This window comes from Trematomus bernacchii, unplaced genomic scaffold, assembly GCF_902827165.1.
Source record: "Trematomus bernacchii unplaced genomic scaffold, fTreBer1.1, whole genome shotgun sequence".
NCBI classification, from domain to species: Eukaryota; Metazoa; Chordata; class Actinopteri; order Perciformes; family Nototheniidae; genus Trematomus; species Trematomus bernacchii.
The window spans coordinates 1,027,905-1,041,186 of NW_022987772.1; the positions used below are offsets into that span (position 1 = coordinate 1,027,905).

A 13,282-nucleotide genomic window follows, 5' to 3' on the forward strand; every position below is an offset into this window, starting at 1 on the left:
GGAGCTTTTTTTCGAGATTTTATTTGTTCCTCGACTTAACATTTTCTAAGTATAGAACAGCCTTATTAATTATAACATTTCTCGGCAACAATTCACACTTGTACATACTCTTAATGCATACAACTGGCCAAAAGAGAAACTTGAGAGTTGGATTTCTCAGAGTACAAGATGTCAAACGGCACCAAAAATACTGCTGAGAGAGAAGAGCTTTGAAATTAGGAAACAAAACCATATGTAACAATATTATTTTATCAAATGACTTATTTTCAGGATTTAGTAGCAGTGTGTTTCAGGAGAGTATGCTCAAATGAAAGGGAATATGTAAGGATACAGATTAAACCCACTGTAAAAACTCTAGACACCAACTCATGTTTTACACCGCTGATTACAGCTGTGTTTCTGTTTGTTAAAAAGGTCCTTTGTAATAAATAATGATCAGAGCATCAGTCTGTCTGTCCCCACACACACACACACACCCACACACACACACAATGTGAGTTCCGCTCAGAGTTACACAACAAAAAAACTCTTTATTTATCAGATTACAACACAAACGGTGCGTTCAGGGGATCATGTTCTTCTGGCTTTGCGGGGACGGCAGCCATTGTGCGGCACGGGGGTGTTATCTGTGATCGAGACCACCTGCAGACCCCCCATGGTGAGGCCCTGGATGGCAGACTGCACAACAGAGACATATATTAGTTTATCAAGAAGCTAAGGGAACCGATCAATATGTCTGTTCCTCCTCACTTTAAAAACAATAGCAGTCAAGAGTTGTAACGTTAAATAATAAGATTTACAATATGTAAGGCATTTCAGGGGCTTCTTTCTTACAATATAAACAGTGACATATTTTATGTTTTGGACTTACCCATCGTCCTGGTCCGATACCTTTGATAACGACACGGACAAACGTCACGCCCTTCTCTGAGGCTTTCTGAGAGGAAGAGGAGGAGGAACAGGAGATTATTTTCTACATGAACAGACATCTTTCTCCACTTCATCTTTTATAACACGTATCAATGTGACCTTTTTTATGACGTGCTTTAGTATGAGCTTCGGATTCTTTTCTGACATGACATAGGATGTAGTGTAAACTTTTATTTGATCAATACAACATAGTTGTATAGAGTGCTGTGTCTATGAGAGCCGTGTGTGTGTTAGTGACGTGTGTGTGTGTGTGTGTGTGTGTGTGTGTGTGGATGTACGGCGGCAAAAGAGAATATTTATATGAGGGATATGAAGGTGTCACATGTTTTTGAGCAGTAAGTAATGTCTTAGACTTAGTCATTACAGAGTGACGTGTGTGTGTGTGTGTGTGTGTGTGTGTGTGTGTGTGTGTGTGTGTGTGTGTGTGTGTGTGTGTGTGCAGACGTACGGCAGCAGCAGAGATTCCCGCGGTCTGAGCAGCGACCGGCGTGGACTTCTTGATGTTCTTAAAGCCTTCGGTCCCGCAGGACGTCCGGACCAGAGACTTACCCCCGCTCTCCGTCAGCTGGATGTGTGTGCTGGGACAAACACACGAGTCACACACTGTTTACCTCCTCACCAGTTATATATCCCCCACTGCATCACATCAAAGCTTATATCTGCAATGCTTTCCACTTGTCATACCAATACTGGAAATATTTCATTTACGGGTTGTTAGAAAAATCTAGGCTTGAGCTTCAATAATCAGCATCCAAGTGTTTGTGATCCTCTCCAGAATGGAAGTAGTCATCACATACAGAGCATCAACTAGTTCCTGAACAGTGTCCTTCACATGCTGATATCCAAGAGAGGGAGTTACACAGTCACACGATGGAGGAATAGAAAGCAGTATTCAATGTTTACTTCAGATTAGCTCCACGTCAGAAATGATCATGCTTGTCATATCTCCATAGAGGCTGAATCATCATGTTCATCACATAGCTATCATATGCCTCAAACAGTCCTGATGCTCTTCTAGGTAATCATACATCCTGTCATGCTCACAGCTACAGTTGGGATACCTTTGTTATCATGTGTACTCTGATATTGGAAGAGTACATTCACTATTTTCCCAACACGGGTATATCTGTGACCTAAGATTTTCATCGTCATAACTACACAGTAGCTATGTTCGTATGACAAAATAAAACCTTGAAGCTTGATCTATATTTGAATGTTAACAAGTTTTCTTAAAATAGTTTTCTTATATTAGTTTTATTTTTCCTTTTCTCACGATGTATCGTCTTTGACTGTGTTTATGTATGCACCAAGGCACATTTTGTGTATACCTACTTTGCAATAAACCTGATTCTGACTCTGCACACGTAACAGCTGATGTGTTGCATGGCGAAACAAAATGACGGTTAACTTAAATGATCAATACAAAATGATGTCAAAACGATCTCAGAATCCCTGTTTTATGGTCTTTTCCACTCACTTGTTGTACGTCGCTTTTACGTGAACGATGGGTAACTCTTCGAACTTCCTGCCCCCCCATCTCAGGGACGAGTCATAGCCCGGCATCGGGGGGAAGATGCTGGAAGATTCAAAGTAGTGTTAATATCGCTGTTCCATTATTATACATTTAAACATTGTTTTTGTTATTTGGGAACACACTAGAGATACTGCAGATTCCTTGTGTAATAGTAGACGGACATGTACATGTACATGTATGTAAAAGTAGGGTTAATATCGCTGTTACATTTCTATACTACAGTAAGTAGACCCATTGTTACCTTTATATTCTGCCTTTCTTTAACAAGGTTTGTCACAATGAGATGAAATATCCCTTTCATCATTGCAAAGAATAGCAGCAACACAGGGTTTCAAAGATTAACACGTCCTGTTGATGGAGGCTTGCAATTTTATCAAATGTTTGCAAATTCCCAAAAAGATAATAAGCAGGAAGAGATTTTTACCAAGAATACCTTGTAATACTCTGTAAATTAAGACAAATCGGTGCACATGAAGCAGGCCATTTCACTTAAGAGAATAACACACAATTGTTAAAAATAATGAATGCTCAGAAGATTGCTAGATGATTAAAGATAAGTATGTTCATGTTAGTGACTTGTTACTTTATCCTTTGACCTAAAAGAGTGTTATCAATCAAGCGTATATAAAAGTAGATGCCAAGAAAAATGGTTGACTATTTATGGCTACAATTTCCTCAGACAATGCAGATTTAACAACATAAGTTATTTGGGAAAGCACGAGAGATACTGCTGAGTGTGTAATAGTAGACGGACATGTACAGGTGTGTTTTCTGACCTGAAGTCTTTGGAGGAGGTTTTCCTGGCCTCTGTGCTGGAAGCTGCCTCCTGAAGTCTGACGGCACTGGAACAAACGGTCCGCTGCAAGGCAGTGCCTCCACATCTAAAAACACACAACATTTAGACAATTATTATAGAGCAGTGTGGCTGTGGTCATCTGGACAATACGTACAATTGGGGAACAAACTACAGGTGAATGGGATGTTATACACATTTAAACCAACAGGTATCCCAATAAAAATGTGTTTAATTGATTACTGAAATTATTTTTTATTTTTTGTGTATTACAAGTTTACTTATGTTGTTTGGTTATATAAACAAAGAGGCAATATCTTATTAAATATGTGCTGATTTACAAAGATTTAACGAAAGATATCTGAACATTGGATAAAGCCAGGTTCAAATTCTTATTTCATTTTAAATAATAAAATAGGGATATTTATCAAGCTCTGATGTATTAGACACTACAAGGGAATACAATTTAAAGAACACAAACGTATATATATTTAAATAAATTACGGTGAAAATGTACCAGTTCATTATTTTGATTAAGAAAATCAAGTTTGTTTTGCACTTCTTCTGAAATGTTATGTTTAAATGTGCAAATGAGGCATTCATAATGCTAACTTTTGGTTAATTAAAGAGAAATATAAAGACTCCAAAATACACATGTGTTAAGAGAAAGACTTAAAAGTGTAATTCGGATGCTTTCTTTTCACTATTCTTAAATGAAACGTGTTAGGGAAACGAAATCTAACAATAACACATATAACAAGTAGCTTCATAACACTCAGCAAGCTGCAGGCTTTATCTGAGCTAACGTTAGCCACTCGCTAAAAGTGATGCTAGTAAACCACGAAATACTTACAGTGAGCTTCCACTTGCATTTACGGAGGCAGCAAGCTGTCGGCATACGGTACTCACAGAACTAACTAATATACAGTTTAATTTATACATGTTTGCGACAAGTTAGCTGTAAGACAGGTAGCTACTTTACACACAACAAATGTGACATTGAAGGTACTGTAAATCCAGACCAGTAAGATTTTTATTTTCTGAGGGGTGACAAGATCATGATAACGTTTATTTACTATGAAATAACAGTTCTCACTTCAAAAAATGATTTAAAACTATATATTAAACATTTGAATATTTGATTAATAGGTTGTAAAGTACTAATAATTATATATTTTCTTTTTAAAAGAGGTATAGTAATATCGTCCTCCCCCACTTTTATCTTAATAGACCGTTCCGATTCCTGAACAGGATTGTGGGTAGAAGTAGAACCATGCTAGCTTCAAGTACTAAGTAAACCGTCGTAAATACGAACTTCATGGTTGCTCATCATGGTGAACACTCGCTTAAAGCGCCAAAAATAGATATAAATAAGGTTATATTTTAGATAAATCAAAAAAACACTTGAAAGCAGGAACAGGTGTTAATATTCTTGTCTTGATTTTTTTTCAAACCAAGAAATTACCGTGATTAGAAATCCCTCCGCAAACTTTTTGACAGCGTCAGGATTTTCTGCACATACATTGAACATAGCAAAACAAGATGGCAGCGCCCTGCAGAAGGATGGCAGGTCGGTCTCTCCTACAGTTTCTCTCTTCTTTCAGCCGGACATCGGTCAGTAACTCGGGGTTCCGTCAGTTCTCCAGCACATCTGTGTGTCGGGGCTCCAATCAGGCTCAACATGTGGAGGAAAGAGCTTCTTCTCCGTGGACTCTGATGGCGGCCGTGTGTCTGCAGAGACTTCCGGTCATCTCTGCAGAGAGCAACCCTATAGAGCAGCAGTTCAGAGACATGATGATCCAGGTGAGGCTTTTATAATATAATCAAGTGTTAAATCAGACTTTAGTTCCACCTGGAGTAAATGCACAAGCTACCCTGCAGTATACAAAGTCATTCAAACTAGCTGCACCTTTACCAGCTTTGAGAACACTTTAATGATCAATCATTATAAAACATATCATATATATTATTCTGAAATGGACCAATCTGCACAATGACTACTTTTACTGTCGCTACTTTAACTATATTTTGATGATAATACTTTTTTACTTTTACTTGAGGAACATTTTGAATGCAGGACTTTTACTGTAACAGAGTATTCCTACACTCTGGTACTTCTACTTTTACTCAAGTACAAGATCTGAGTACTTCTACTTTCACTCAAGTACAAGATCTGAGTACTATATGACACTTTTATTGCATACTATACCAAAATATGTTTATGACATACTTATAATACACATTTTTAATGATTTTTTTTAATGATTTTTTTAATGGGATACAATTCTACAATTTTCTAACGGTATCATATCCACACATTTTTTATGGCATACTATACTAGGACATTTACATAACAAACCTAGTAGGCAGGCATTAAAGATGTGTAAACAGTGAGATCATTCTCGGATGTTGACCATCTAAATGCCTGCCGACACGTTTCCAGATATAGTATTTTATTTTAGTATTTGATAGACTATGACAGAGTATATGGAGGTCAGTGAGTCTCCTGGAGGTTGAGATGTGCTCTTTATCTCCAGATGGAGCTGGAGAAGAGCATGCTGTCGGACCACGAGCTGCGGCTGCTGGACGACGCTGAGAGGTTGAGGAGAATGCAGGCGGGCGAGTACGACTCTGACGAAGAGGAGGACCGGCGGGATCAGGAGATCGTGTTGGCCCAGGACCTGGAGGACTCCTGGGAGCAGAAACTCAATAACTTCCAGCCGGCGGCCAGGGTCTCCGGTCAGTACGGGGAGGGTCACATAAGTCACATGACTTAATGGGTTTAGACTGGATGAACTCCAAAAAGACTTAATCCAATCCAATCCAACTTTATTTATATAGCACATTTAAAAACAACAGAGTTGACCAAAGTGCTGTACATCAATACATATATAAAAGCAGCATAAATACATTTAGACAAAACCGATAGGACAAAAATAAACTAATGTAAAAGCACGAGACAATAATAAACAATAAAACCATACTTTAGCCACAGACTTTTTAATGTTCATCACTCGTGACTTAACCTCGACTTGAAGTGATGAATAAATGAAACCTTTATTTCCCCCTAGGGGTAAGGAGCAGTTGTAGAAAATCAAACTAGATATGTAGAAGTACCCGCCTAATACTCCTCTATCGATATGGACATTTGGACAATATTGTTAAGTTGACTATTGATGCTTTCACAAGAGATGTATTCAATGATATATTTGATAATTCACCGTCAGAAATGTGTTTCCTTGTTTCTTGTCTTAATATTTTCCCTTGTTTGAAGTTGCAAATGGAGCGTATCATATCGTATATCGACTGATTGGGTAAAAGTCATTAACACAACCTCTAACCCAGTCGTCTGTGTTTCCTCAGACTCAGAGGGAGACCCCGGTTCTCTGCAGCGCTGCCTCTCCGACTCTCTGCTGCTGCTGGTGGAGCGGCCGGTGGGGAGCGAGAAGCTGTGGATGCTGCCTCAGACTGAGTGGCAGCGAGGAGAGACTCTGAGGGAGACGGCCGAGAGAGCACTCAGCTCACTGCCAGGTAACGCACAGGGGTTTTCAGGGTTCATACAGTCATTCAAAACCTGGAAAAGTCATGGAAAAAAATATTTTTCCCAAAGTTTTGGAAAAGTCATGGAAATATAACTACATTTGCATCAAATATAATTTATATTTTATCTAATTGCCGAAAATAGTAACTATACTACTATAATGATAATAAATACTGTATCGTATAGTAATGAAACGTAAAATGGCATTTAACTGTTGCGGTATTTTGCTGGTGAGAGATGTTTACAATCACGCCCTTTAGTCTACAGTGGCTTTAGCCTGTAGGAGCTAGTAAGCCTACTATTTGATATAGTCCTCTGTTTTTAAACCGTTTAAATTCCTATTAAGTATTTTAAAATCTGTGTTCAAGTGCTTTACATTATGTTAAAGGTCCCATGTCATGCTTTCCCGGTTATTACCCGTCCCCTTGTGTGTTTATGTAGCTTTTTCTGCATGTAAACGGTCTGCAGAGTCACAAACCCTCAAAGTACACCCTGTAGAGAGTAAAACTCTAACACAGAAAAGACCTGTCTATGCTGCCCCAGAACGCCTCGTTGGACATTTCTCTTTTTCCATTGTTTGCTTCTTGGGTATAGTGACGTATTTCGGGTATAGTGACGTAACGTAACGTCCGCGGAGCCGTTACGTTTGGACCAATCCGCGGACTTCGTCACACACACACACTCGGCGGGACGTTGCGAGGCTCGCTGCTGCGAGGAGCGGGACACTGTGAGCTGGCTCACTGGTGTGGGGTCGGCGAGACAGCGAGACAGCGCGGAACTCAGCCTGGGCACACACACAAACTCCCAGCCAGGCTGCGGGTGTGTGTGTGTGTTTCGGGCTGGGTTTCGCTGTGTCTCGCTGTCTCGCAGACGGCCACTGGGCTCACAGGGAGGGGGGGGCAGGAGCTCCAACAAGCCGTTTAGGACAGAGAGTGAATACACATACTATACAGAGATGCTGTATGAGAAACCAATGTGAGTTTGGAAAATTGCACAATATAAATCTATTTTAGTAGACCTCAACAATGGAATTATGATCAGTAGAAATGGCCATGACATGGGACCTTTAACTCATGGGGCACTGCATCTGCCAGGTAACAGGAACCAGACATTTTACTCAATATGTTTAAAATGAAGTTGCTGAGATTCAATCCACTGTTTTTAAACCTTTTCTAAATGAGTGTGTTTAGTATTTTAAAATCTGTGTTCAAGGGCTTTAAATTATGTTAAATCATGGGGCACTGCATCTCCACTAAAACCCCCTTTCTTCAAGTTATTTTAAAGGAATACGTAAACCTTAAAATGACCACTTAAATATCTATTACTATTATGATCTTATAGTTGATCAAAATAACAGTTTTGGCGATAATCATGCAGCATGCTTCCCACTGAGTCAGTTAAATAAAATATACATTAACTCCTGATACTGAGGCGCTTTAAATAAAAAACCTCTACATGTAAACGCCAAGAGGAGCTGACACATGAATAGATCATGAGCATTGATGTTGAACGGTTTATTTCAACGCTTAACAGCTTAAAAGGCTTGATTTCCTGTGTAAAAAAGTATAAAACATGATTAAAAGAACCTTTCTTTACAGCTAATATTTAATATTTAATGTGAGGGACATTTCCTCCGTGTGTTTCCAGGTCTAAGTAGATGTGACCGTGTGTAATCTGTGTAATCAGTGGCGTTTGATTGGTGAAACGCAGCGTGTGTAAACGATGTTGGTGGAGTTTTCAGGACGTTTGATCCTCTCGTTGTGGATGATTTGTACTGCGAGTATCACACTGCTATTTCAGAGAAGAGCCCATCAAACTTTAATGATCCCGGGGATAAAAACTGGGTCATTACAGCGCCGGAGATTAGGGAGGAGACGCAGAAATAATGCAGCAAATGGAGCGTGCTCACAATAATAATAAAAGCTGAACAGCGAATATTTATGATATGGATCGTACCTTATATCCTGCTAAAGAAATGGCTCTGAGGTTAATAGAAAATACATTTTACCCAATTTCCACCTTCCACACTCGCTCGTCAATATCCTGTTTCTGCTGTTTTCTATTTAAAGGGTTTTAAATACTAAGGTTTTAGTGTAAATGCATGTTTGTGTAGTAGTGGGCGTACAAAAGGATAAATAAGATTATATGTATACTATATGTCGTGCAAAGGTGCACAGTAAAGAGTATGAGAAAGGACACAAATATCACATGATGGTAATAATTAAAGGTAAAGCGATTACTCCTTGTTCACAATGCTTCAAAGGATACTGTATGTTTACCCTAAATTAAATACAATTCGTATTGCACTTTAAATCAAAGTTAAAGAGTCCTCTCCTGCTGATGTTCAGGTGTATATCAGTATGTAGTGTCTCTACTTTAAAGAGTCCTCTCCTGCTGATGTTCAGGTGTATATCAGTATGTAGTGTCTCTACTTTAAAGAGTCCTCTCCTGCTGATGTTCAGGTGTATATCAGTATGTAGTGTCTCTACTTTAAAGAGTCCTCTCCTGCTGATGTTCAGGGGTATATCAGTATGTAGTGTCTCTACTTTAAAGAGTCCTCTCCTGCTGATGTTCAGGTGTATATCAGTATGTAGTGTCTCTACTTTAAAGAGTCCTCTCCTGCTGATGTTCAGGTGTATATCAGTATGTAGTGTCTCTACTTTAAAGAGTCCTCTCCTGCTGATGTTCAGGTGTATATCAGTATGTAGTGTCTCTACTTTAAAGAGTCCTCTCCTGCTGATGTTCAGGTGTATATCAGTATGTAGTGTCTCTACTTTAAAGAGTCCTCTCCTGCTGATGTTCAGGTGTATATCAGTATGTAGTGTCTCTACTTTAAAGAGTCCTCTCCTGCTGATGTTCAGGTGTATATCAGTATGCAGTGTCTCTACTTTAAAGAGTCCTCTCCTGCTGATATTCAGGTGGATATCAGTATGTAGTGTCTCTACTTTAAAGAGTCCTGTCCTGCTAAAAAGCTCTTTATTTCTCTCATACAGCCTGTGCTGCAGCACCTCTTTTCACCCTCTGTCTGAAACCAGAGCCCAGTCTGCTCTGATTGGTTAGCTGGCCGGCTCTGTTGTGATTGGTCAACCGCTTAGAGACGTCCCGCCCATTAGCCTATCACGTACAATGTGTTGGAGCGCTAGCCAATAGGAGCGTGATATAAAAAAACTTTAATTTGTTTGCATATTACACTGCCTCCCAAGGAGAGTATTTATGAGCGTTTTAAACGTTAATATCGCACTCATCGGTCATGTTCGTTTAACTGTGGGAAGCCAAAGTCCTGATCACAATTATTATTCCATTAACTGCAGCCCTGGTGGAAAATGAGTCTCTTGGAGCGTTGAGTGTGAGATTCAGATGACAGCGTAATTGATTAAGACTTAATTGTGTGTTGTTGTGACAAAACACAGTATTAGGGAACTTAACTCAAATGCAGCATGAAACTAACACAGCTGCAGCATGTGCAAACACATCTTTAAATCCATGTATAACTTAACTTTAAAGGTCCCATGTCATGCTTTTCTGGTTATTACCCGTCCCCTTGTGTGTTTATGTAGCTTTTTCTGCATGTAAACGGTCTGCAGAGTCACAAACCCTCAAAGTACACCCTGTAGCGAGTAAAACTCTAACACAGAAAATACCTGTCTATGCTGCCCCAGAACGCCTCGTTGGACATTTCTCTTTTTCTTCCTGGGTACAGTGACGTGCCATACCCAAATGGACCCATTGGTCCAAATGGACCAATCCGTGCAGCTCCTCACACACACACACACACACTCTCTCAGCGGCGAAACTATGATGCGCTTGGGGGGGGGGGGTGCCAGTGGTGCTCAGGCTGAGTTTCGCGATGTCTCCCGCTCCTCTCAGCAGCGAGCTGTGCAACGTCCCGCCAACACGGCACCCAGACCCCACGCAGCATTCTCATCTGTTTGTCATTACTGGTGTCATTTTCTGGTTGCAAATGCCATTGTAACACATACACACTGATGTTCCGCTGTAACAGTGGTGGACTGATCAGAACAGAGTGGGCGAGCTGACCAATCAGAGCACAGTGGGCTCATAGGGAGGGGGGGGGCAGGAGCTCCAACAAGGCGTGTAGGACAGAGAGTGAATACACATACTATACAGAGATGCTGTATGAGAAACCAATGTGATTTTGGAACATTGAACAATGTAAATCTATTCCAGTAGACCTCAACAATGGAAATATGATCAGTAGAAATGGCCATGACATGGGACCTTTTTAAATATCCCTCATGTACGCACTAATGTTGGCAGAGATTTTTTTAATGAAATGAACAAACTGCCCTCAAACTACAATTATTAATTCCATTGGTTCTTGTTTTATATGTTTATAATGGTGGAGTTGTTTTGCTGTTAGGGTTAGTGGTGGGAAAGAGTTTCTTTATCTCAATAAGCCTAAGGAAATAAAAATAAAATGCTAATTAAAAAATGAATTGGAAAATAAAGAAATAAATAATACAAATGACATTCAAGCAAATAGAATAGCAATAGTGTTAAAGTAATAATTAAATAAATACAATTTAAATATATAAAAACGTAATGCAAAATAAAAACTAACTAGAAATGAAACACAACAAATAAAATACAATTAGTATACATTTAAAATAACATACAACAAAATTGAATACAAATAGTATAAATGATGTATAAAATAAATAAATAAACACAAATGAAACCTTGGCACAGCTGCCCCCCCTTGTGTCTCCAGCTGATTGACCCCCCCCTCTCTTCTCTCTCCCCCTGCAGCAGCATCTGGTTTCAAGGCCACTTTCCTGGGGAACACCCCCTGTGGAGTCTACAAGTACAAACTGCCCCGAGCGGCTCGCACTGAGAGCTCCGTGGGGACCAAGGTGTTCTTCTTCAAAGCCGTGCTTTCCGACGCCAGCGCCCCTCCTGCCACAGAATCCCCAGAATCCTCTCTGTTGTGGGTGACGAAGAGCGAGCTGCAGCGCTACGTGAAGCCGGCGTACCTGAGGAAGGTCGAGCGCTTCCTCCTCGGCTTCTGAACACAAAGAGGGACAGTATTTATGAGCCCAGGAAGATATCTGTCGACTTCTACCATCAAATGTCTTTCAATAGATGTGTTGTATTGTATAAATAAATCATTTTTTCCAAACAAACTTTGAACTTTAAGTTAGCTTCGCTTTATATGATCAGATAACAGAGGTTTAAAGTAACTAAGTACATGTACTTAAGTACAATTTTGAGATACTTGTACTTAACTTGAGTATTTCCATGTTATGCTACTTCATACTTCTCCACTTTAATTCAGAGGTAAATGTTGGACTTTTACTCCACTACATGTATTTCATTTTACTCAAGTACGAGATCTGAGTACTTCTACTTTTACTCAAGTACGAGATCTGAGTACTTCTACTTTTACTCAAGTACGAGATCTGAGTACTTCTTCCACCTCCAAAATAATATCTTATCCTCTTATATTACCTCCTAAAGTTCGACTTATGAGTGAATCTGTGATGAAGGCCGAGCGCTTCCTGCTCGGCTTCTGAACACAAAGAGGGACAATATTTATGAGACGCAGGAAGATATCTGTTGTCTCGTTACACAAAAAGGCATTCAGTGTTGTATTAAATAAACTATTTTTTCCAAAACAAACTGTGGACTTTAAGTTAGCCTCGCCTCAAATAATATGTAGTTATCTTAAAATTCCTCCTCAACTTCGACTTATGAGTTAAGCATTCTTTGTAGTCCCTTAGAGGTTTTTCAAAATAGGCCCGAAGTTTTTATAATCTCCACAATTTTAGCAACGAATGAGCATTTTATTTTCCATTTTGATAGTTTGGATTTTATTGCTTCTATAGAATGTCGTCGTCTTTCAGTCCTTGGTTTGTGTTGAATTTCACTACATTTAATGTGAAATATACCAACATTTTAACAGTAATCTTTAACATATTTTCCTGTACTTTTATGCAGATCGTTTGCAATTTACAAAACTTTAAAGGTTTTCTTAATGACTTGAATGTTGCTCTTACTATGTTCAATGCTGAGAAGCTTAAACCTGTACATATATATATATATATATTATAGTAGTTGATATATTATATTTATTTGGTTTTAATAATCCAATTCTGAAAGGTAGCTAGGAAATAAAGCTGTAAAATGAACATTGCGGAGTAAAATGACAACGTATCTGCAAAATGTAATGAAGTAAAAGTATAAAGTTGCATACGGTGGAAATACTCAGGTCAAGTACCTCAACATTTGACTTAAGTTCAGTACTTCAGTAAACATATACTTAGTTTATTTCCCAAGAAGGGTAATAACAGGTGAGCTGTGTTCATCAGCCAGAGGCACGGTGCATTTAAGGACATTTCCAGGAGAAATGAACAACCTGTAATGTGTTTTTGTTGTTAAGAAACTGCAGCATTTAATGAGAATGAAGAGTTAAAAGTGAAAGCCAAATGTTGTTTCTGCAGTTTGGAGAGACTCTCAATCTGAC

At 39.2% G+C, this 13,282-nt stretch overlaps 2 protein-coding genes across 2 annotated transcripts; one reads left to right on the forward strand and one right to left on the reverse strand.

Moving 5' to 3' along the window:
- Positions 1–510: 510 nt before the first annotated feature.
- Positions 511–4,283, reverse strand: mrps11 (mitochondrial ribosomal protein S11). The gene is made up of 6 exons (XM_034148896.1): positions 4,111–4,283; positions 3,241–3,345; positions 2,408–2,506; positions 1,379–1,508; positions 872–937; positions 511–678 (listed from the first exon to the last, which is right to left on the reverse strand). Exons 1-6 carry the CDS (start codon positions 4,197–4,199, stop codon positions 571–573), a joined length of 597 nt encoding a protein of 198 aa, XP_034004787.1. The 5' UTR covers positions 4,200–4,283; the 3' UTR covers positions 511–570.
- Positions 4,284–4,762: 479 nt separating this feature from the next.
- mrpl46 (mitochondrial ribosomal protein L46) lies at positions 4,763–11,951 on the forward strand. The gene is made up of 4 exons (XM_034148897.1): positions 4,763–5,060; positions 5,795–5,996; positions 6,621–6,788; positions 11,569–11,951. The coding sequence occupies exons 1-4, from the start codon at positions 4,800–4,802 to the stop codon at positions 11,826–11,828; spliced, it is 891 nt and encodes a 296-aa protein (XP_034004788.1). The 5' UTR covers positions 4,763–4,799; the 3' UTR covers positions 11,829–11,951.
- Positions 11,952–13,282: the final 1,331 nt, after the last annotated feature.